Genomic DNA, 24,929 nt, shown 5'->3' on the forward strand with positions numbered 1-24,929 from the left:
CTTTTTTTTCCGTCTTCAGGGAGACAACATTACGGTTCAGAGGTATGCTAACGCTGCTCCATCATTTTAAAAGCAGCATTTTTTTACTTATTCTGAGCCTAAAAGTTGGGATGTAAGCACCATGGAAACGATTATTCCTCTCGCGTTTGTCTTCCCGAGAGTTTCGCGGGGGAAGGCAGCATCATGTCGAGGAGGAGAAAACACGTTTACGAGTGAAACATGGAGAGCTGCTGTCCCGGTCCGCTGAGCTGAAAAATGGGAGCTTCAGTGTCACTCTGTGTAAGTTTGGTTTCGTCCAGCCGTCACTATCTTACATTTTTCTAGGGGTTTCCTGCTAATATCGTGAGAGGCAGGGGGAGTAACGTTAACTTACCTCACTTACCGTTGTGTTATCATGGCTGCTGCTGCTCGACACGAAAGAAGACAAACTGTTATAACATGGCAGAAAGCTGTGTTTGAGTGCTAACTTACACCTCACTCAACGTTAGTCACGAGTTGCTGCTGTTACTTGTTGAATATATAATATTTCGTGTTGTGTTTTAGGGGGAAATGTGCCAATAACTGTGACTGGCTGTTTTTTTGTTATTGTTATTATTATTATTGAATATTTATGCATTACATAATTACAGGACAGTAAGACAAGTACAGTATGGGGCAAGGGACAATTACAGAACAAACAAAATAAGACAGAAGAAAACCACTGATGATGTCAAGATAGCTTTGTTTTGGTATTATTGTACTTCATTGTATACAGCTCATCTGTGGTGCAATTGTTTTAAAAACTGAAAAAACTCCAGGTGGCATATAATGATATATTTTTATTTTATAATGGACCTGAGTCTGTATATAGCGTTATCTATCTATCTATCTATCTATCTATCTATCTATCTATCTATCTATCTATCTATCTATCTATCTATCTATCTATCTATCTATCTATCTAAAACAAAGGACATGGGTGGAGTTGTGATAAGGGGTATTGAGCAAGCATATTGAAGGGTGTTGCATTTGTTGGGGAGAAAAAAGGATGAACAGTGTGGAGTAGTGTTTGGAGGGATCAGGCTCTGGATAAATTGCATGAATGGGGACCAGGTGTTGTAATAGGTGATTGTCCTTGTCAAGCAAATAGACGCCTCTAGATCATCCAGGATTGTTACTGTAATGAGGTATTAATAATTTCTCTATTTGAGTCATCTGTTGCCCATGTCCTCTTTCCATGCAGAACGACCCGTCTTCAGTTAGGATCCTGAGGCCCAGCGCGAAGGTCGGGCCAGAGCTCATCTCTCCCACCCTGGTTTCAGAGCCTGAACTGGCCTGCAGGTGTGTGTTTGGTGTTGCCTTGGAAATGCTGAGGGAGGAAGGGCAGATGGTCTGTGGCATACCCCTTGTGCTAAGAGACATGGTGGACTTCCTGGATAAGAATGGTAATAGTGGCACATCCTTTTGCTGTTCTTTTATTAACTAGTATCTTATACTTTCCTACACAATCCCTTCCCTCTTTCTTTCACTATTTTTTTTTTAACAATGCTCTAACATCACCTTCATGTACAACAATAATAACAACAACAACAATAATAATAACAAGTCACAAATGCCATAAAACCACAAGAGGTGGACTACCCAGGCGATACAGCAACACAGGCAATACAAGAACCCAACAACAGATTGGCTGAATGGCTGAATACGTCTATTTCCTTATCACAGGAATGCATCACAGAGGTCTGTTCCGTCTGTGTAGCTCGGTGGCCCGGACCAGGCAGTTGAGACAGCGATGGGACCATGGAGAGAGGGTGGACCTGGAGAATGAGGGAGATGTCCCCACTGTGGCCTCGCTCCTCAAACTCTTCCTACGAGAGCTGCCCACCCCCGTAGTTCCAGAGCCCCACCGTCACCAGCTAGTTCTGTCTCTAATTGGTACTAGAAGAGGTACTTGGAAATAATGCTGAACTGTATAGAGGAGAATATAACTGTATGCCTAATTAAATGTGGTTATTGATGTTCTTTAGATTTGAGCATGACACTTCAGAGCTCCATTAACTTGAGAGCTACTACAAGCATTAAACTGCTGGGAGGAGAGTGGAATAGTAGGGAAAGTGTCGGTCTTGACTTGTTGTTGGCAAGCATCTGCCTGACTGAAACTACAAAGGAGTCTAATTTTGATCGTGTTGAAGACAATGCTGGACATGAAAACAGTATTGTACAGTATTGTTTATTTTGTTTGGCCTGTGTGTTTAGAGAGCCAAGCTAAGGGGAACAAGTTGAAAGGTTTACAGTATAAATTATTCTCAGCCACCTGTGCTCAGTGTAGAACATTAACAATAGACACATCAAAGGCTTCAAATAAAAAAAACGACTTGCCTTAATAGACAGACAAAACAGAGGCCATCAGGAATGTGAGTTCATGTACAAAATAATGCAGATTACATGTTGTGTTACCTTTGAATAGAACAGAGTAGAATAGAAACTTTATTTGTTTATTTATTTGTAACCAAAGGCTCAACACCACCTTTACATACACACAAGATGTTAAAAAAAGACCTAAAAAAAATACACAAGAGAAAAAAAAGTACACCAGATGAACAAAAAATAAATAAATGAACCCCACACATTGATACTTCATTGAAGCAGTCCATTTTCACAGAAACACACGCAAAACCACGAAATACACATAAAAAACACAGACACTCCAAGATTCTAGTGTTGATGGTGTATGTTAACAAATATTGTTATCGTGTTTTTTATTTATTTTTCAGGATTTGCAGATGAGACAGCGATGAACCAGTCTCTGAGAGAAAAGCTTCACCACCTCCCTGCAGACAACCTCATTATTTTGTCTTACCTCATCCACTTCTTGTCCAGAGTGGCCGCTCACAGCCAGTTGAATCACATGCCTGTGGAAAATCTGGCCACCATCTTTGGGCCTTGTATATTCCAGTAAGTTGTTGTTATTAATGCCTCATTCAAATCCTCGCCAGACTAGCGCAAGGACAGTTCGTTCCTCTGTGAAGTCTGGGTACACTCTGACTTTAACCTTGAGCAGACAAGTTTTGTGACTTGTCACTGTGTAACTTTGAAACACGCAGCTCTTCTCTACACGCAGTTTGTAACAGTTGTTTTCATGCTTCATTTTGAAACTGGAGAGATTTCTTTGAAGGCCTGATCAAGAGAAATCTGCAGTTTATAACATATGAGCGTGCAAACGATGAAGGGAACGGTTGTGGTCTCTCTTCAAGCTCGTCTTTGTCAGATCCAGATGTAGAAAAAAAAAACTTTGTTTGTCATGAGTAACCATCTATGTCTGGCCTAATTCATCAGCCCCAGTGGTTGTGTGTCAGCTTCATTTTTCCACAGCTGCTCCACTAAGTTGGGGTGGAGTCTGGTTTGTTCCTTCAAGGAAATGGGTGTGGATTATGATGATAACACAACATGACACGCAAAAAGACAGACAGATATTACTTAGGCCATCAGGATTTTGTCAGTTGCTTCTCATTTCCTGTTTACAGTGCTCTGCCATCATTGTAAACAAATACAATCTCTCTGGGGCAACACACTACTATTTAGATTTGTGTTGTTTGAGTTTCTGCCACTATGGAAAATACTTAAGTTTGATTCAACATGGTTACGCCGTCCCTTGATCTCCTAGTCTCATCTACTACAGTCAGTCTTGTTTTCCTATAAAAGTTAATGACATGTCAGTGAAATGTGGTTCTCGTCACAGTTTTCAGCATATGTAGGGAAAATCTTAGACAATTATAGTCAGAGGAAGAGGAGGTAGTGAGGGGGTGTGGAGTTGGCGTCAGATGCTTGGAAAAAAGTTGGGGGTGGGTTTGGGTTACAGTGGCTGCAGAGATTTAGAACATGTCGTGCAACAACAACAGAGGAAGACAGGAAGGGTATAACAGTTTGAATGAAAGTGATCAGAGAATGAATAAGAGATTCATTCTGCAAAAAACATCCATCTGAACAATGATGAGAACAATAATAACACTGTAGATATAAATGTAATAGTGCAAATGCCAGGCTGTTCAAACCTGTACAGTTTTTAAAAGCTTTTTAAAGAAGCACTGACTCAGCTGTTCTGACAGAGAGGGAGGAAGTTCCCGGTTCTTGGGCCTGTTGAGAAGAATTGTGTTACTGTAAAACTGTATTAAAGGCTGAACTCCACTTCCAGAAAAAATTCTGCACTGTGCACTGCACTTTTTTCTAAAGCCAGATTGGAAATTGTCTAATATACTGTTTACTTCCATGATTCCTAACATTTGCTTCACAACCTTTTCAGTGACTGACAGACATTGTAGCACATGTTTTTCCCATGTAGCATGTGTGACTGCTTCTTTCGAAATGTATTCCCAACTCCTGCGTATTTGTCATCCAAGCCTCTTCCTAAACAGTCTGTCGCCACTGTATGTTTCTGTTATGTAATCCATGTGACAGGCTGCTCCTGTCCTGTCATGCCAATTGAACCGCCTGCCACATAGGCACATGTCTATTAATACTGAGATTTTTCACATTCTCTTCCCTGGGCGTATGTTGTGTTGACATTTGCCTACTATGTATACATACATACACAAGACCTAAACAGATCCTAGAATGGATGATGTCAACAACAGCAAAACATATTACCATACAACTTTAACTATTTATAGGTTAATATGTAAGACTTTCTATTTTTGGTCCAAGTCTGAAGTAGCACTTGCTGTTGTTATATGAAGGTTCCACATATGTCTGATATTTAGGGGTTTGTTTTTTTTCTGCCTTAATTTTAGTTGTTTTCTCTTTTGACTGTTATTTCTGTTTTGTTATGGTGAAATTTATTGTTCAAAGTGTGATTTTAATTGACCAGAGCAGGTCATCTTGCTGTATATGCCTCCGTCCACTAGATGGAGCCATTTGCCGTTATGGTTGTTAGAGGGAGAGCAGACAGCAGACCATTTTGAATTAAAATTGTACCTGTGACAGTGTATCATTGATTTCCCATCTCTTCTTTATGCAGTGTACCAGCAGGACCCAGGATGCTGGAAGAGCAGACGGTGTGTAATAGCCTGTTACTCCATCTCCTCCTGCATCAGAAGGTTCTTCTCCCAGTTCAAGCCGAGAACACAATGGCCTCCTCCTCACCTCCTCCTCCTACTCTCTCTGCTCTGTCGCACTTTGAGGTGAACCATATTATATATTTTTGATTCAATATCATGATCTGTCTTTTGCACATTTTAACTACATCAGTAGTAATCACAGCACTTACCAAACAAATAAAACATCATCAGTGGATAATGCCAATCTTTCAGTCCCTTTTAAAAGAACCATTTAGAAAGATTATGAATATTTTTTCTTGTTTGCTGTACACACTAAGTTTGTATAAATATATTTTTTGCATGCCACTGTGGAGACATGTTACACCTTTAAACTGAAAGCAGAATTGTTTCTAGAGGCTGTTTGAGCCCTTTTTGTGGAGTTTCAAAGTGACAAAGTAGCAGCAGTAGTAACATAGTAACTGCAGGTGTGGCAAAAATTGCGTTGAAGTTTCATTACCTGGTCTGTGTTTGTTCACTGCTGTTGTTCTTGGTAGGTCCGACCCAGCAGCCGTCATTCAGAGCAGAGTGGAGTGGAGAGGTTGGAGGGAGGGAACATCGTAGCCTCAGTGACCGGTGCTGTTAACCAAACAATTTGGATAAAGTCTCCTCTCAACAGGTATTGTCATCAACTTTGCATCCTTGTGTGATATTTAACTTCTTTAGGTTTCTTTAATGCCTCAATACCTTAGCTTATTAGAGCATATGAGCAATGAGTACAACTTAACTCAACCTAATGCCTGCTTTTATCATCATCTACAATTATCCAATAATCAAAGGCGTGATTCTGGATTCCAGCGCTGTGATGATGACATAATCCTTCAAATTTAAGCAACTCAAATTAAAGTTTAAAGGTCCAGACAAGCGTAATGAGATGTTAGGAAAATTAGACCACAAGTCATTCATTTAATAGCCTACTGTAAAGTGTTTTGATTTGACGTTAGCAGAGGTGACATCGCGAAGAAAATTGTTACCTTAAAGGCAGGTAGCAGCACTTGGTCAGCGAAAGAGCAACACCTGCTTACACAAGCTGTAACACCCAGTATCAGAAGTCAACAGCAAAAAGCGTGGTTGCTTTTACAGCTCACCGTCCTTTCAGTCTAATGGAAAGTAAAAATAGCATCACTCTTTTGTTGCTGGAAGGACCAGAGAAGTAGAACAATGACAAATTGGTCCCCCAGACAGAGTCAACATACTGAAAACCATCTGCTTGTGGGGAAATTGTCTCACTCAGAATGTAAAGGCTACTGTGCTATTTTCTATTTTTAATTTATTAATGTCGGTTGCCACAAGGTTGTCAATACAGGCTTTAAATGACTTTTATATACTTTCTCTATTCGTTTGCCCGCAGTCAGCATGCGACATGGCGTTCACGTGCACTTGCTGACTAATTTCCGTGGCTGTCAGCCATGTGTGTGAGTAGAGCTGTGTGCCCTGTATCTCTGAATCTTCATCTTGTGTTTGTGTGTGGAAGGGAGGGAGCTCTGCTTGATGTTAATGGAGATAGAAACATTTTCTTGTTGTCATTTGAAGCAGACATCCGCTGTGGTTCTGTTCATGTGATGAAATAGATCTGTCCTCAGTGGTATTCAGGTTAATGAAGATGCAGTACGAAAATATTATTGTGGACTGAAGGGAAAATGAGACATGAAGGTCACAGAAATATTCAAAGGCAGCAGTCTGGCAGACAGATGTCAGACTGACCTGCCCATAATTAAACTAACTGTCACGTGTCAGGAGGAGTCATCTTGTAGACGGAGTTGCACCGGTCCAGCAGGTGGAATGTGCGTGTGTGTCTTTCCCAGCTGTCATGGGAGAGGGTTGGTGGGTGTCCAGGTCTGTGCATAGCAGTACACCAGCAGACACAGCCAATCTATTTATTTCCACAGCTCACGTTGATGCACACAGCACCACCTAGTCCGGCGACCCACCTGCCAGATGAATGTTTTTTCGTGCATCACTTCGCCCTCACACTGTTAAATAAAACCAGACACTCAGGCACGATCTCCGTGTCGCCCACAGCCCAAAAAAAGTTCATCTGTGTAAAACGTGGACACGCACCACCACAAATATCAGATCCTAAACTGTAAAATCTGTCCCACCTGTGCAGGAAGAGCGCCAGCCCAGTAGAAGCTATACCAAGCCATGTTTGTGTGTTTGTGTGTGTTACAAATATCAATTACTTTTTCTGTTTTACAGCTTCCCACTCTCTTCAGTTCAGTAGGCAGAAGATGCTGCATCATTCCATCTGTTTGTGTATATATCCAGATAAATAGATAGCAGCTACCATACACGTTGGTGTATTTTTTGTTGTTGTATTTTTGGTGTATTGGTGTAAGAGCAGCAGCAGATGAACTAGAACAACAACCACATTTCTCACGGTTCCTTTGTTGAAAATGTTTTGGGGCCTTTTTCCAGTTATTTGCTTCTGTACGTCAGCCGGGGATCTGTCACTGTCCCCCTTGTTCTTTGTCTAAAAATGTCCGGCGTTGGCATGTCTGGACCTCTTCTTCCTACTCGTGTCACAGTCCATATTAACTCTAGTTTGCCAGGAAAGAATTTGATTCTTATCATTTCATGTCATTTCAGGAATTTATAAAATTATAAGTAAAGAAATATTTATGTATGAGTAGATTAGAGTATGTTGGTAGATACTTTCTAATCAGTGTTGGAAAACTCAGCAACAATTCTGATTGCTGAGATGCATTTCCTGTCTCTGTCTGGCATTCTTGACCCCAAATATGACTACGTGCTCCTGTTTGTGACTTTATATCTGTACTGTGTGTAGTAGTGTGTTTGTGTGAGCATGGGTAATTGAAAGGGGTGGGTCAGCTCTCTGCCTCCGGGTGTCACTTGTGTTGTTGACTACTTACCATCAGTGCTCTCTTTCCATTATGTCTTTGGCTTTCTCCGGCCCCGCGAAGCAGCAAGCTGTTTACTGCCACATGCGGCTCGTATGTTAACACTGCTGTGAGTTTAGGCGTTTCAGCAGAGGATGTTTTCTTGCCTTGTCTGCTTCAGCATCAATGACAGCAACCATGGGTCTACAGTCTGCCACAAGTGAGTGAGCTCATGCCAGGCTGTCTTAGACCCAGAGCAGAAATGTAGTTGCTTTGCAGCAGGGGTCAGGAATGCATGAAACTATTCGCATGCTAGTTTCTATCAACAGAGAAATCAGTGGTGTGACTAATTTGTGCATCTGGAATTTGATGACTACGTAAAAGTTGTAGTGTCTCTGCTGACAGCTCTGTATGCTCTGACAGCATATACAGTAATTATACCTTATCTTCCCCAGGTGGTCCTTCTGTTGTTTTGCCGCTTTGACCAGCATCTGTTAAGATGAAGTATGTTTGAGGGAGGGAATCTTGAAGCAGAAAAGTAATTCATGTTCATAATGCAGCCTGCTTTCTGCTCAGCTCATTCTTTGATTCATATCCTAATCAACAATCACTACTAGTTTCTAGTTTCTTCTGTACTGTCCCGTTTGTGGCAGGTCAAAGTTCTGGAGTCACACGCTGCTTTAAACAAGTACGTGACTGCTGGGCTGTTTTTGGTTCACATCGCGGCAAATCATCTGCCCCGTTTTTGCTGGTAGCAGCTAATTAGAGCTTTGTGAGACACGTCGTAGTGAACCATTAGATTAAACACTGCTGATTCATGTCCTGCTGGATGTTTGATTTCCAGGCTGCCTCCTGCAGAGGCCAGCAGTTTCTTCAGGGATTAACGCTTGGATACCATGTGATACTTTCCAATTTGTTTAATATTCTACAGCTTTAGTTGGGATTTTTATGAGTTCTTACCTGTCTTCCAGTCTATCTATCACTATTTCTCTATTCGTCATGTCATGCAATCTATTTGATCCAATTTTCAATTATGTCATTCTCATTTGGCTGTTTTCACAGTTTGTTAACATCTTCCCTTAGGGCACCATTTATAAAGCTTTTATAGATTGTATCTTTTTGTACTGACAATTTTAATTTTAACAGTTAATAAGTCTTTTAGGGTTATGGTTTTATACAGAACAAATGAACCATCAATTGAAAATAAATGTGTGGGTTGCCACTAGTTTATAACAAATCCCTGCTGAGTGGTATTTATCATCTTCTGGTGTGACATTTCTTTGACACACTGGATGTTGTGTTTTTCTAGTTACGCCCTATTGTTCTTCAGAAAGACCTTTACAATGAAGGTTCAGTCAAAGCAGTCTGGATAAAAGGGCCCCAGAGCATCTGAAACAAATCAGTTTATTAACAGTATGAATGATGTTATCAACATTGGAGCGACAGGACAGTTTACCCCTGACATACAGTATAAAGCAAGGGATTTATTAACCATTGATAAATTCATTAATAACAACTTATTAACTTAAATAGGATTCATACAATGTATATTTTTCTTTCCTCCTCATGTCCTCCAGTCCTCAGTCTCTGTGTCTCTGTCTCTCCATAGTCCTGACACACCGGCATACAAGCGCTGTGAACCAAGCTCTGACGTCAGTGCTGACATTCAGAAACTGACTCCAGACCAGGAGACTCTGCAGGAGAGAGGCGAAAGTGCTGTCGCAGGCCATGTGCTCTCCTGCCCCACTGACCCAGGGCCAGAGCAACATCTGCACCAGGGTGGACCGTCACAAAAGGTCCAAGGGGAGCAACTGAGGTCGGTGTGTACCACACACGGGTGAGTGTCTTTCCTGTTAGTGTTCTCTTCTTCCACACACAGATGATGTTGGTGATGTTAGCCAGCAGCAACTGTCACAAATGTTATTCACAGAACTTTGAACAGAAACATTTGACCCTTTAGTTTTTACTTTTTTTCTGCCTTGAAATGCACAGTCGGTCAGTTTTCATAAATTCAATGTTTTGGAATTGTGTAACTCCTCTCCAGTTCAAAGAGTTATTTTATTTTTATCAACAGGACCTTTTTACAGATGTCACCTCTCACCTCCACATCAACAGAAAATGAGGAAGTGGAAGTACGTGACTCAGAGAATAGAAGGACATCTTCAGCAGTCAGTGTTGTCTCTGTAATGGTGTGTATTGTTGATTTTTTATATCTTCCTTCTCTCCATTTCTTGAGCCCATTAAACTAGATCTCCAGTACTTATCTGAGTATCTGCGTGTAAACTGTTCCTATTGTTTGTTACATTTATCTCTAGACCTGTACACGGCTCCACTATATAATTCACTATATTCAGGGGAGTGTGTAGTTTAGCACAATTACACTTTTATTTTTGTTTAAAATCTTTTAGCACATCGGGTTGTATGACATAAATTAAACTGTTTTTCAGGCTCCCACAGATTCAAGGCAGACATCCCCTATTTCAGACCCCTGCATGGGGCAGACAAAAACTCAAATGCAGAGTCATCGTACAGAGAGGTGAGAGGAAAGCTTCTACATTAAGACTAAACATGAATACATGTTGTTGCAGTTGTGTTTTTTGTACTTTGTACTGTTTCTTTAACAGTGTTTGTTCTTAGATCTTGTCATGTAGCATTTAATAAAACGAATCAAAGAGCTTTTGTGAAAGGTGCCGTGGCAGTAGTTGTGGAGCAGTACTTTAACTGCTCCACAACTACTGCTGTTCTTAAGGATCAGATTTAATTTTATCTGATCCCTCTGGATGTTACAGTTGTTTCTGACATCCTCCACTCGTGTACTTCATTTCTCAGTTCAACTCATCTCTCAGCCCTGCAGTTAGTTGGGAAGTAGGTTATGGGAGCAGTGTGCTGCTCACAGTCATGGTTTTGATATGATTCCGGTCCACATAGCAGCGACTGCCACAGGGCTTCACGTGGAGCAGACCAACTTGCTAGCTATATTAGGCTGACCTAGCATGGTGGCTGCTGACTTTTTGTTTGCTTCCAGAGAGCCGCAGGACAGTTCATCTCAGTTATGCCTCATTAGAGTCAGACATGAATAAGCAATAACTTTAATGGCAGAGCCAGATGACTGTCTGGCCTGAGAGCGACACTGAGCACTGGCTGTGAACAGATTTGATACATTATTGATCATAAATACCGACAGTGAACAATGTGTGGTGGAGACATAAGGACTGATTTTACCAGAAGCTTTTTTTGTTGTTTTGCTGTTTTTACAATAATTTAATGTGATTTTATTGCATATGCCTGTTGTTGACAGAATTTTGTTTTCCAGTCCGCTAAGTTGCACAGAGTACAAGACAGAAGACAAAACCAAAGCATCTGAATGGAAGGTAAACAGACTTTTGTGAAGCCTGTGGTTGCCATCTTCAAATCATTTCCCTGGTTGACTACGTCAGTGAGGATCACTATGTGTGTTAAAGTTGTAGCTTCAGACTTGAACTAGCAAAATGTAATCCACTGATGTACCTAAAAACCAATCAAATACTAGAATTAATGTTTGATTAAATTGTCAGCACAAACGGAGGAAAGCAGATTTTCACTAATGACACCAAGCATACTAACTAACTAGGTGGATACCACAATGTCCTTGACAGTTATGATTTAGTTTAAGCTCTTTAATGTGTTGATGATAACAACGATGCTAACTGCTTCCTAATGTGTAGGACATTTGTTTAATTTGAAAATATATTGGTGCCAAAAGAAACTACTCAACAGGATATCTTATACTGTATATGTTTCACTGTAACCTACATTTTTGTGTGTGCATTGATGACACATGGGTGTGTGTCATTAAGTGGGCTTTGGGAATGAGATTTCATCAGTGCGTGTCGTGTACTGTCTGTTCCTTCAGGGGAGAAGAGAAGGAGGAGGAGGAGGAGGAGGAGGAGGATGTAGTGGTTCTCCTGACAATGATTACAGAGGCAGGAACAACAGCTCTGACGTAAGTTCTCCTTCCCCTCTGTGGTTTTAGGTCCACAAATTAACACTTTTTTTTTTAGGTTGAGGGTATCTATGACAACAAGAGCGCCGATACCTCCAGTGATTGTGTGGTATTTTTTTTCACGTGTGCACCTGTGTGTGTGTGTGTGTATTGCTAGGTGTGAACTTGAAGCTTGTGGGTGTTTTGCTTCACTCCTCCTTCCCCTCCCTCCCTCCCTCCTTTCTGTTCGTCCACCTCCTCCCTGTGACGCACAAGGCGTTTCTTTTTTTATGAATGAACAGCCGAGGATGGGGGTGAGCGAGGAGAGGACGACCCTGTAGCTGCTGCTGCTGCTGCTGCTGTGGAGGATGATGATGCTCAAAGTGATGTCAGACTGCCTAGATGAGCAAAAATAAATTGCCTAAAACCAATCTGCTTGAAAGTCTAACCCACTCACTGGAACCAGGATGCTTTTGGCACAGCTCATTTACAAAGCTATGTTTTTTCTCACTCTGCATAGCACCGTCAGAATTTATTGCATATACGCCCACTTACACACACACACACACACACACACACACACACACACACACACACACATACTGAGCCCCACAGCTACGTGACTCTCTGCAGCTCCATCAAATAGAATCCTTAGCTCGGTCTGACAACGTTGCCTTGGAAACGCCTCGTCATATACACTACCTCTCTCCTCCCTTGCACACACACACACACACACACCCACACCACATGCATCGACATGAGCGGTATTCCCGCCGACCCCCCTTCCTCCCTCGGCGGATGATGAATAATCCATGTGGAGGCTGTTCAGCAGCTGAAGTGCCGGGAATGCCAGTCAGAAAGAAAAGCATGTGGATGTAGGAATTCACTTCGGGGGGCCTGCTGCTGTATTCTCACACGCTTCACACACACACACACACACACACACACACACACACCCACAAACGCACGCATCAGGTGATCTCGGAATCACGGCGATACTGGTAAATGGGAAAGCACATTGCTCACCAGGGATCCCACGCTGGAAGAAGCTGATGCACATTAGGAATCAGATTCACTGACTGACTGACCAAAGTCAGCGGGAGTCACGTCTAGCGGGTTGAACGCCTGGTTGGCTGGTCGGCTGACTAGCTTCTGGCTGTACGGAGACCTGAGGAGAGCCACGACAGAGGAAAATCCATTTTTTAATGACCGACTCTATCTGTTTTTGCAGCTGACCGGGAGCTTGGCAAGATCAAAGATTTGCTTTTTTTTTTTGAGAAGTTTGTTCCTCATCCTTCGCCACTACCAAACTACCAGCCTGCTCACAGAGCTGCATTCTGCCTTTTGACTAATTCCTTTCCCAGGAGGACATCCCATCATTCCACCACATCCTGCAACTCTCTGACCAAGCAAGCCTCAGACCCAGATCTTTTTAAAAAAAAATTTAATTGGAGCAAGTAACAATGGTTTTCCAGGACTTTTAAAGATGTCCGATCAGCATGTGAAGCGCTGACGACCCTCTTCACGCGAAACTACGACACGTCTTTTTGATTTCTTGTCTCGGGCTCGTCTGCCTTTAGCCATGTTCTGCTTTTGTTTCCAGAGTCCCTCCCTCAAGCTACAAGCTCTGGAGGCTGACTCGGGACCCTCGCCAGCCCAGGTAGAACCCCAGGTAGGGGACAACCTGCCCAGCCAGCAGCAGCCTCTTTCTACTGAACAACAGAGCCTGTATTTCAGCCACAAGCTGCTCCTCCACCTGCCACCATCACCGCCTGCCCAAGATAATCACACAGTCGACTCCTCACAGCCTGGTAAGATAATAACAATCACATCCTGGTACAACAAAATGAAAATATTCAGTTTCCCAAATTTCCACTGTTCTTGTCTTACAGAAACTTAAAAAGTTGTGTGAAAGTTGTGATGGCACATTGCCAGTGATTTCACTGCTACCTCTGTCACAAATTTGTTACTCTTCAAAGTAATAGTAAAGTTCTTTCAGTCTGGTCGGGATCTCATCGGAAATCAAACCTATTAACCTGTCAGTGCAAGATCCATACGCCATATGTACTGTATTAGAATCTTTATTTATTTATAGTGTCCACTTCATCATCTGTTTTCATTCAGAGCATCTCGCTAGCTGCTGTAACTCCTTTGGCTCAAGTAATAGAGCAGTCAGTAAATCTTAACACTGAGCTTCGTTTCTCACAGATGGGTGTGTCTTTTCTTGATAAGTTGAATAACAGTGCACCAAGGTGCAATGCTGTTGCTTCACTGTACAGTGGCTAGTGGTATAAATAAGTAGATATCATGCTTTTGATATCAAGACAGCAGATAGATTCATTTCTTGCTGTCCTTTTATTCTGGAGAAGACTGAGAGAACTTTATGGATTATAAATGCCAAATGTGGTGTTATGCGTTATAAAAAGAACAAATTAATCATTTCCCAGGAAAGATGTATTTATTAAGAGAGCAATCTGTCATTCTATCTTAGTCACTGTTTTCAGTCCGATCTCCCCTCTCTACCCATTTCTCTCCCATCTCACATGATGTCAAAACAGATTTAGGTTGTAGCTAATATTTTGTTCTTGCTCACTCTCTTACAGCAGACTCGCCATCCCCTCATTCATCGGAGTCCAGTCCTGTCCTCTCCACTGCCACTCTTCCTACGGAAATCGACAGCGCTGATACCCTGTCGAGCCCGACGGGCCCTAACACCAGCCCGCTACTCTCTCGGTTTATAACGACCGACTGCCCCGTTCCCTCACCGCGCTGCCCAAACCTCAGCCACAGCCTGCGCTACAACTTAGACCCAGATACAGCCCCTTCTCCACCATGCGCGCAGCACATACGCATGTAAGATTGCTATTTTTCTCACCAGCTTTATTTAGAAACAGTGGCTCACAGATATGATAGTGTCAGTTTTTATGTTCTTGATGCAATGTTGGACCTGCTTTGACCTGTAATTATCACATGCTAATGAGGTGGCAGAGTGGAGGATTTCTAAATTTGACTTGCTCATAGTTAAAATGCTTGTTAGAAATAGAAGTTGTTAATTGCTCATAATTAAATGCTTTTTAGAAATAGGAGTTGTTATTTTATAATAAGGAGTAGATATGCAGAGTGAGAACGGTGCAGTGTATTTTTCTGTCTTCAGGGCTCGCTGCAGCATCCATACAGAACCAGATGAGGGCTCTGTGTCCATCTCAATGCTCAACAGACACATCCACTCCCTGAGAAAGAGGATCAGGCATTTTGAGGAGCGGTTTGAACAGGAAAAACATTATAAGGTGAGGAAGGAAATCAGAGCTACTTGGACAGCTGGAATCTGTTGAGTCTTTATTGGACTAGAGGTTATTTCCTTAGAGTGTAAAACTCAGAGTTTCCTTTCACCAAAACAAATAACCAACACTCTCAGGGTCATGGGATAGTTACATTTTTTTTGTAGATGACATGATACTGACTGGGTGTGTTACTGTTTTCGTTCTTAACCGATGATGCTGATGCTAACCACAAACACCAAGCTGTACTGTAGTGCGTTACTCCCTCTGCTGGTACATTGGAAATATTACAGTTTGTTACACAAGCCAGTGGTTGATCAGCAGAGCTGCTGCAGCACACAGGGTACTGATAACCTGAAAGCCAACTAGACTCAGAAAAATGGACCCAGTTGTATAAAAGACAGTCCATGTCCAGTTCATGACGAGCGTTTGTTATTGTTTTTCAGCCAGCCCATAATGACAAGACAGCTCACCCAGAAGTGGCCAGACTAATGAAGGAACTCATCAAGAGTCGCAAGCAGCTTAAAGGTCAGTTACGAAACCACACTGACAGACATGTGTATTAGTGATTGCAGTGTTGTAAGATGTGTCCATTGTCTTTTTTATGTAAAAGTAAAGTGTAAATATGATTTAAATCTATTTCAATACATGGAAAAGAAATGCATTTAAAATCTTCCTCATTAGGCATTATCGGTTAAATGTACTTGAAGCTACAGTTTTTTGCTTCAGCTGTTTAGAATGATGCATCAGTGAATAGAAATATAATTTAGTAGAAATAGAAAAGAAAGTATTAGATTTACTAGTTCCATGTTTTCATGCCATCATATTCCTCTGAACCATTCTTTATTTAGAGCTGAAGCTGAAACAGTCAGAAGACAGTGGTCTGAGAGGACAGGGGCGTTTTAACCCACCAGCTGAAACCAGAAGGATCAACATAGACCAAAGAGAGGCAGCACACACAGGAACTGAGCTGCAGCAACTTAACAACAACAGCAACACCAAGCCAAATGTGGAGGAGACCGTCAACATTATAACCAACAGGCTAAAGGAAAGACGACAGGAGCTGGGACTGCCTGATGACGTTAAGGTTGATATTGCAGAAATGCCATCAGCACACATTCATACTGTAATAGAAGTTTGGTGGTCAGATTCCCTTGGTTTATATGCTTCCTGAAACACAGAAACAGCTTATTATCATTTATGAGATTTATTGATTAGACTGGTTTTGTGTTTATAATTTCCCCTGTGCCTACATGTGCAGGAGATGACCCATTACCAGATGACGATGGAGAAGAGCAGCATGCAGAAGTGTTTGCTGTACTTTGAGAATCTGCACGGCCGACCGGTAAGACCAGACCTGCCTCCATGTGTTTCCTTGTTGATGGCTCCAATTCTGCAGTTTCCATCTCTTCTCTCTCTCTTGACGTTATTAGTTTGTCTTTCTTCTTATTTGAACATTGTCACCAGTAACTAATTGGTTTCCTTCTCTCTGCATGTTCTCAGAGCACCAGGCAGGAGCGGACTCTGATGAAACCTTTCTACGATCGGTACCGGCTTCTCAAGCAGCTGCTGCTTTTTTCTGCTGCCTCAACAGTCATTACCACCATTGTGAGTAACTGTCTAATACACTGCCCGTCCAAAAAATAAAGGTCGCACACTCTAATATTTCATTGGACCGCCTTTAGCTTTGATTACGGAATGCATTTGCTGTGGCATCGTTTCAATAAGCTTCTGCAATGTCACAACATTTATTTCCGTCCAGAGTTGCATTTATTTTTCAAAGATTCTCAATGGGGTGAAGGTCTGGACTCGGTGGTCATATTGGACCACATTTCCTTCCTGAAGATGATGGTTCCCCACTGTCCTTTCAGTCTTTAATAATGCATTTGACAGTTCTTAACCCAATTTTAGTAGTCTCAGCAATCTCCTTAGATGTTTTATTTGCTTGATGCCAATAATTTGACCCTTCTGAAACAGATTAACATCTTTCACACAACCACAGGATGTTGATGGTTGTAAGAAACGAGACTGTATCGGTTAGGGTTAGATAAGTTGAAACATAGCTGACACAGAATCATCGATGCATTAATTATCCAGTTGGAGGTTCTTACCTATTAGCTGAGTTGAATCCAAGTGGTGACTTTTTCTTGGATGGGCAGTGTACTCAATGCAGATTTTTTTTTTACCCATGAGGATGAAACTGATTGTCGCCTCTGCAGAACAGTGTTATTCTACTGCCATCTGGTGGCCAGATATAAGAGCTACTTCAAATTATTTTGAAACACTTCAGTTCAATCAGTAAAATAATTGCAGTACAAGTGCCTCTAAAACTAATATTCGGGGTTAGTTGGTGTCACTCAATCATTTTCAGATCTTTCTGTTATTCGACCATGTAGAAAATTGATTGAAGTGCCAATTGTCCCATATGATCACAACAGGCCAGAAAAACTGCATTAATTCTGTAAAGGCTTGACAAGTGACCCTGAACTCTGCTCTTATGTGCTTGCTTCACTTAATAATTTTCATCAGTTATTTGCTTTGACATGAAAGTGATTTCTGTGTGTGTGTTTGTTGACATAGGAGGAGGAGGAGGGCTCAGATGAGGTTTGTCCCAAACAGCGAAGCCCCAGGCAGCAGCCTCTGTGGCTGAAAACTCCCCGGTGTGTTTCCCCAGACGAGCCGCTGCAGCTTTCTTCTCTAGAGTTGCCCGAAACACCTCTGGTGTCGCCGCTGGAGGAGATGAAGGCTTTTCAGCCGCAGATCATCTCCATGGCAACCTTACATGAAGCTTCCAGGTATGGATGGTGCATGTTTGTGTAGCATCAACTGTTAATGTTACCTCTCTCTTGAGTTAATTGCTAAGTCACCTGATTTGAAATGATTACAAGAAAACCTGTTTTTTTTTTCAAATAAGGATGAAAAGTGCTGGGAGTTGACATTTTGTTTGCTTTAGTTTACACCTATTTGTCATCACAGTTACAGTTAATTATAGGGCAAAGGTGAATGGTATATTTAGAAGATAGAAGAATAATTTGACTGTTTCTTCATACAGACATGAATTACTGGATCATCTCCGGACGGCTCGATCAGAGAAGCGGCAGCTGCACCAAGTGCTCCGAGAGTTCGAGGACCATTTCTACTCTCAGACTGGCAGGTAAAGGTTACACACACAAATAACATACACAGCACATCCAAACTACTTGGCTTTTGATTTTTATTTTGTCTTTTAATAAACTTGGAACATTTGGTTTTCAACAATGCCTTGTGAAAAACAAAGAAAAAACATCCACTAAAGAAATTCCATCGTAATGGTACGACAGTGTAATGCACACTCACATAACGTTAATACAGCACAGAGAGCTCAGGAAAGAGACGAAGAGATAGAAGACGTTTGCTCTGAACTGTACACATCCTTGTACTGTACATGTTAGTCCTCCAAAGTAAATACAGTAAGAGTTTGAATACAATACACACTGTACAAAGCTATCTGAGTAAGGCAACATAGGGACTATCAACCAGTTATGGAAGCTGCTGCAGGTTGTTTGGAAACTACAAAAAGAAGCTTTGCCTTTTGTTTGCATCTTCTCTCCTCTGTGTATTTATAACAGGGCTTGTCAGAAGGAGGACCGTGGACCAATGGCGGAGGAGTACTGCCAGTATAAGAACCTCAAAGCAAAGGTCCGTCTGCTGGAGGCCCTGCTCAGTAAACAACAGGACTCAACCAAGAGCAGTTGAGTTGACTCACAGTGGGACTTTTATCTAACCTCACAAGACTCAGTCATATCTTTATAAAAAAAAATCAAGATGATGGGTCTGGTCTTTTTTTCATGCCATGCTCATTATGTTGATGCACTTTACATAAGGGGAAACAGTGATGGACATTGGTGACAATCTGGCTGAAATGCTGGGCAACTGCAGTTTTTTTTTTTTTTTTAGTCCCAAAAACACATCCCATGTCATTCATGACGTATATTATTATAAACCTGATGTAGCAAGTGTATGTTATGTAGCACTGAACTGTGTCAGGGATGAAGAGCTGTAACAAATTGATGTTAGTTACATATTAGTAATTATTAAATACTGTATGCATATTATGGCACTTTGCTTTTTTTCCCTTGCCAAAATACTAGTTCTGGACATTTGTTTGTCCATTGTTAATGTGGAAACTGCATTTTTTTAAGAAGTGCTATCTTGGCAAAAAAAAACTTGTAAGCTTATATGCAATCAGTGAGACAGTCCTGTAGTTTTTGTGCATGTCAGTTTTTTAAATCCTGAATTGTGCTATGATATGCATTAAGAATTTCATGGTTGATCTAAATCGTGACCATTCAATTTACATGTTCACCTTGGAAAATATGTGAATGTTGGTGAACCCCGGCATTGTAGTGCAAGTTATATCTGCTGTGGAACTCGTCTTTATCCCCCCAGTTTGCCTGTATTAAGCTAATTCCCACTAAATGCCGTTGTTGACAATGATCAGAGCTTTTGACATTGTGCACTTCTGGTTTATATAATTTTCTATATATATATACATATATATATATGAATGTATCAATAAAAATAAATATTTTTTCACATTTATTCTGCTAAACACAGTTTATGGTTCTACTTTCTTTCCACTGACTACAATAAAATAAGAGCAAATGTTACAGAAAAGGTTGCTATGGTAGAGGTACTGACAGCTTTCGTACTGCACAGAACTGCATCATGCTTTTTTTTCTTTCTTTTTTTTTTAAAGGTTAACAGTTTAATGGAGAATTCACACTTCAGTGAGTACGCATTTTAGAGGTTGTTGCATTAGTACTGTTTAGATTCCACAGCAGTTTTATGTCTGGTTTTTAATACCTTTGGTATGAAGAAAGATGACTATTGATGCTGCAGCCCTAGAAAATTGTAGTACCATTTCGTGCCACTAGTAGGAGGTAAAAAGAAGTCTGATTTTTTTTTGACTACTGTGGAATAAGAACAAAACATTTATAGAAAGACAAACAGTCAAAGTAAGTGGATACAACAAAATGCTTGTCCACACAAACTGTGGACGCTCCATCAACAGCATATCAACAATAACAAGGCAAAGGTCATTAACAAAATATTGGGACAATAGATTAAATTAAAAAACTGGAAATTGAACAGAAGCAGCCCATGTTTTTGTAGTACAGTTAAAGGGTTTGGTCAGTACACCAGTGTTGACTTGCAAGGTGGATGGATGAATGCGTGTTGTCCCAGGTTTAGATTTCTCAGCTGGCTAGTCCCTTATATGTGGATATTTTAAGATATGTTTTAATGTATGTTTTCAACATTTAGGGTAACCCTTTAAAAGATGAGGAGACAATGGTGCAGGTGTCAGAGTGTGTGTGTACCTTCCTCTATTTTTCTCCACTCTTCTTTGGGAATGTTGGTCTCTTGAGAGTACAGAGCGTGTCAGAGATATGTTGGGTGTGCATGTCTGGGAGCCTACTAAATCTGCTGCTTCATGCATGTGTTGGTCTGCTTCATCAGTACATGGGTGTTCCTGTGTGTAGAGGTCAGTCACCTCTAGTCCTTCCCTTCCTCTCCTACAATCTGGCCGTTTCTTAGCGTCCCACGCTGATGTTGCAGGTCTTGCAGCTGGGGTCCTTCTTGGCGTTAACTGTGGACATGCTCATCAGCTGGTGCCCGCTGATCTCGGCCACCGTGCCCAGCGTCAGGTCTACGGGCTCCGTGTAGATCACCTCCAGGATGACGTCCTGGGCGTGATGAAAGACGAGGCCGCCGTCGCCCTCTTCTATCTTCTTGCAGGTGAGGAAGCGGTTGTTGGTGATGTCGAGCGCCGGGAGCCGCTGCTTGCAGAACTCGTCGCCTCTGGAGCCCTTCGGCGCCAGCACCAGGATGACGTAGTGGTAGGCCGTGTACATGCAGTAGAAGTCTCCAAAGTACAGGTTGGTGTCCGGGCTGAAGAGCGTGTCGGCCTGGACCTCGAAGCGCTGGCGGCCGTACGGGGAGTCCTGCGGAGGTTTGCCTGTGTTGAACTCTGTGTTGCAGCTGAAGAAGATGCCCTCCAGCTTGCCGCTGATGGGGGAGCCGTGGCTGCCGCTGTTGTCCTTCACTGATGGCACCATCCGGTTCTCTTGCGTCTCCCTGGAGTTTGGATAAAAAATAAGCAAAAAAAAGGCTGCAGACATCAAATCAGTTTCCCCTCAGGATCAATCTGAATCAAAGCTGCATATTGTTTTAATACGCCTCCTCCCTCATTCAATAAAAATCATTTCAAATTGCTAAAAAGCAGTGGCATTACTTTATAAAGTTTCATTATGATATTATAAGATATAAAGAGACAGTATGACACATGATCTGATGGTGTAAGATGCAGTAAACAGAGTGAGCTGTGAATGAAATGCTAATGTAGTTTCTGGAGCTGTAATCATGTTAGACCATTAAGTCCAGTTTGAAACTAAGAGAGAGAAAATTGCTTCACTGAGAAAACAAAATATTTGTTTATCATCTCGAACAAACTGCCAGAAAGCAAAAGCAGCTTTCAGACGGCAAATTAACAGCTGAACATTCAAAAGCAGTGACTGCCTCTGTGGCAGCTGCAAATCTTCCCCCCACAGAGAAAATCTGAGCTCCACAGCTCCAATTATGAATCACAATTATACTGCTATCACTCCAGAGATGGTCATTATATCCATAATTGATGCTTTGTTGTGGGCATTATGGAATTATTCAGCTCCAACCCCAGGTCACACGATCAAGAGGCCTCGTCAAGCCGTAACGTCAGTACTGCCGCTGCCCACATGGTGGTGCAGTTCAACAGAAACGCTATGAGGACGCTGTGGCAGCTGCAACTCAGCAAAAGGGATAGGACTGTCCACATGACGTCATGCTGTAAGGCAACAAAAGGGAGCTAACAAGCTGTGGCTTTAGTACAGAGAGTGTGCGCTTTGTTGGGCTGTGAGCTTTTCCTCCCTGGGAGAGGACAGAGAGAGGCCATTTGGAGAAGAGACAACACCATTACAGTAGGAGGACTAGACAGGAAGTAGGAGAAAATGCACTCACACCGTGGCAGACAAAAAAGCAGTGTACTCTGTAACTGTGACAGCATCTCAGCAAACAACTAAAACAGGCTACTCCAGCTATATTTTCCTCCTCTAGCTGTCACTCCTCCTACATCAAAACTGACTTGTGCAACTTTTGCTGCCACAAGCGAGTTTTTCTTTTCTTCTCTCTTTTCTTTCTCCTGCATCCCCCTTAACAACTGTCTGCTGCTGTCTGGCAGACTTACAGTACACAAGGCTCTGGTGCTTTCCAAAGAAAGCAGAAAAAAGGGCAGTGTTTTCTTTTTGTGCTGTACTGGAAGTGTGCAGAGGAAATCACTGGAAGAATCAGATTATGACTCTTCAGATTAATATTGGGCAGAGTCTGCTGCTACAGTAGTCTGACGTACTAATGTGGATTCAGGGAACTAAGCAACCTGCTCCATGCAGCTGAACTCTTCAGCTGAATCTCCTTTTTTTTTCTCCCCTGGCTACGAGCAGCTTTTTCTTGAGTGGAATACATTAATTTAAAAAACTACGTCATCGTGGTTTGCCTACCTGGCATGGTCGAAGTACTCTTTGTTCTGGTTCCTGTAGAAGACGGAGAAACGCAGCATCCGGCCGGCGATGACCTCTGCCTTCTCCAACAGCTGGTTTAGATGCACGGTGGAATAATCTGGACAAAGACACAACAGAAATCATGCAGAGAATTAATCATGCTGTCATCGCCGACAACGCCAATTTTATTCACACAGCACGTTTTATTACAAGTAAGCTCAATGTGCTTTAGACTGGAAATCAGCAGGCAGCCCTTTTTTCCAGAGAGCAGGGCCACAGTGACTGAAAGCACCCCGACCAGAGCTGAATCTAATTCTGTTTACAGCCAACACAGACCCACCGCCTGACGACCTGAGGGGCCTGACCAGGTTATGATCAGGAGGATCGGAAATTTACAAATGTCATTAGTTAGAAAAGTCATTTGTTAACAAATGTCAGTAGCAATTTCAATGCCAGTGATTTCGTTAAGAGTTTAATTCTTTTAAACTGAATGTACTCAAGGATCCTCAGACCCCTCCCTCCCCAGCTTCTTTATATTCATAGGCTGAGGTGACTCAGCATCAAACACCAAAGTCATCTTCAGTCAGTCTTGTAATAAAAGCTACTTTCACCCACCGCCGTGTAAGCAGCTCTGCCAAATGGGTGTGGAGTTTATCCAAAGCATATCTATATATAAAGCCTATATGTATCTTAAAAAAGATGTAGGCATTTTCCCTCTGTTCAAATTTTGGCACAAGCACTTGAACACACCAGTGTAGAAGATTTGGGTAAAAGAGAAATACTCCGCTCTCTACTGCAACAGTAAGGTCAAACTGAATAGAAATGAAAGGTTGATTAATACTGTAATGTCAAGCAGGTTTTAAACCTCTGCAGACTGAAGGACAAGTCATTCAGTGGTGCAGCAGTTTTTTTTAGCCTGTTATTCATATTAATGGAAGGTCTTAGCTGCATCTTAAACCATCTTTAATCTTTTCGTACTTTGCCTCCATCTCACACAGTACAGTCCAAGCTTACTATATCTCAACAACTATTTGGTTAATTGCCATGAGATTATACAAACACACACGGCCCCTGACGATGATTCGTAATGATTTTCATGATCAACATATACACCATATACATCACCTGTAGCACAACATTTTTGGGGGGTTTTGAGTGAAATGTTTTGACATCGGTTGGATGAATTTGGTTCAGATATTCAATCCCACTTTGGTTTATGACAAGCTTGAGACATCCCCATCAGCTTAGCAGAAAAAAGTAAGCATGCTAATGTGGTGACTTACAAGATGTGTGTGCCTTCGACCACAGCTAACCCCACCATCCTCTCTTATAGATTCTGCCCTTAACTCTCCATGCCATCATCTCTCCCCTCCCCCACACTAAGCCTCTAGTCAGCGATGTTGAACTTAGTGACCTCAGCATCAGAAGATATACAGCATGGCTCCCCTCCTTCCTCTAATCCTTCTTTTTCCTCCCCATCCCCTCCTCCACCCACCTCTCCATCCATCTTTCCATCCACTCAGTCTAAATTAGCCTCCCTTCAACATTCACCCTCACACTGTGTGTTGTGCTCCACCATCACAGCCCTCTCTCACTAAAACCCCCTTTTTCTATTGTGCTCTGTGTTTCACTTGGTCACTTCCAAAATCAAAGGCAGCGATGATGTCACACTTCTTGAAAACATATGGACTCGTGTGGCACTGTAAGCTGTATTACTCACCAGCAGTGCAGAACTCGATAATCTCGCTCCACTCGGACACGGCGTAGTCCCCGTCAGTCTGTTTGGATGCGGTCTGGACGGCCACGGTGTACTCTGTCCGTGGGCTCAGGAACCAGTGGCCCCGAACCGTCATGGGCAGGGGCACTGCCTTGGCCACCAGCTTGGTAGGAACATCCTGAGAGAGAAGGGGGGAGAGGAGGGAAGGCAACGGGAGGTGAATGACGACAGGAAGGAATGAGTCAGAAAATACTCCATTAATGGACTTTCTTTCAGCCTCATGCAGGGATTTGCGGACACCTGCTTGTACGGTCATTTCACAATCAGGATGTTAACATTATCAACTGTAAAACTTTCTAAACTTCAACCTGGAAAGTAGACAGACTGCACAAATGTATAAGAGGCAAAACCAAGCAAATGATTTATACTTCAAGTAAAAAGAAACAAACACAGAGAGAGAAAAGAGGGAGACAAGAAAGATAAAGAACCAAAA

The 24,929-nt window shown here is 42.1% G+C and overlaps 2 protein-coding genes across 8 annotated transcripts in view; one reads left to right on the forward strand and one right to left on the reverse strand.

The window, feature by feature from the left end:
* On the forward strand, positions 1–19,739 carry LOC146973309 (protein FAM13A-like). 3 transcript variants are annotated; one of them, XM_085799757.1, is made up of 21 exons: positions 1–279; positions 1,223–1,424; positions 1,705–1,926; positions 2,754–2,934; positions 4,994–5,156; positions 5,567–5,688; positions 9,519–9,746; positions 9,984–10,098; positions 10,357–10,445; positions 11,208–11,280; positions 11,802–11,891; positions 13,474–13,681; positions 14,474–14,723; positions 15,025–15,157; positions 15,595–15,676; positions 16,000–16,235; positions 16,410–16,493; positions 16,652–16,756; positions 17,729–17,943; positions 18,201–18,302; positions 18,757–19,739. In XM_085799757.1, the coding sequence occupies exons 1-21, from the start codon at positions 256–258 to the stop codon at positions 18,881–18,883; spliced, it is 3,051 nt and encodes a 1,016-aa protein (XP_085655883.1). In that variant the 5' UTR covers positions 1–255; the 3' UTR covers positions 18,884–19,739. The 3 variants fall into 3 exon arrangements, with proteins under 3 accessions (XP_085655883.1, XP_085655884.1, XP_085655886.1); XM_085799758.1 differs by having other exon boundaries at positions 11,223–11,280; XM_085799760.1 differs by having other exon boundaries at positions 9,984–10,077; positions 11,223–11,280.
* Positions 18,346–24,929, reverse strand: part of LOC146973310 (phytanoyl-CoA hydroxylase-interacting protein-like) — a 21,452-nt gene continuing 14,868 nt past the window's right edge. For all 5 annotated transcript variants that reach the window (XM_085799762.1, XM_085799765.1, XM_085799764.1 and 2 more), the window contains 3 exons: positions 24,440–24,614; positions 22,720–22,837; positions 18,346–21,265 (listed from right to left, as the gene is read on the reverse strand). In XM_085799762.1, the coding sequence (XP_085655888.1) occupies positions 20,722–21,265; positions 22,720–22,837; positions 24,440–24,614 (837 nt within the window). In that variant the 3' untranslated portion in view covers positions 18,346–20,721. The remainder of the gene's footprint in view (positions 21,266–22,719; positions 22,838–24,439; positions 24,615–24,929) is intronic.

Source organism: Trachurus japonicus, chromosome 15 (genome assembly GCF_045865225.1).
Source record: "Trachurus japonicus isolate A0001 chromosome 15, Traja_1.0".
NCBI classification, from domain to species: domain Eukaryota; kingdom Metazoa; phylum Chordata; class Actinopteri; order Carangiformes; family Carangidae; genus Trachurus; species Trachurus japonicus.

Coding starts and splice junctions, on each gene's coding strand:
- LOC146973309 (XM_085799757.1), top strand. CDS start 256: ATGGGAGCTTCAGTGTCACTCTGT. Junction 5,689..9,518: donor ATAAAGTCTCCTCTCAACAG/GTATTGTCATCA, acceptor GTCTCTCCATAG/TCCTGACACACCGGCATACA. Junction 15,158..15,594: donor AACAGGAAAAACATTATAAG/GTGAGGAAGGAA, acceptor ATTGTTTTTCAG/CCAGCCCATAATGACAAGAC.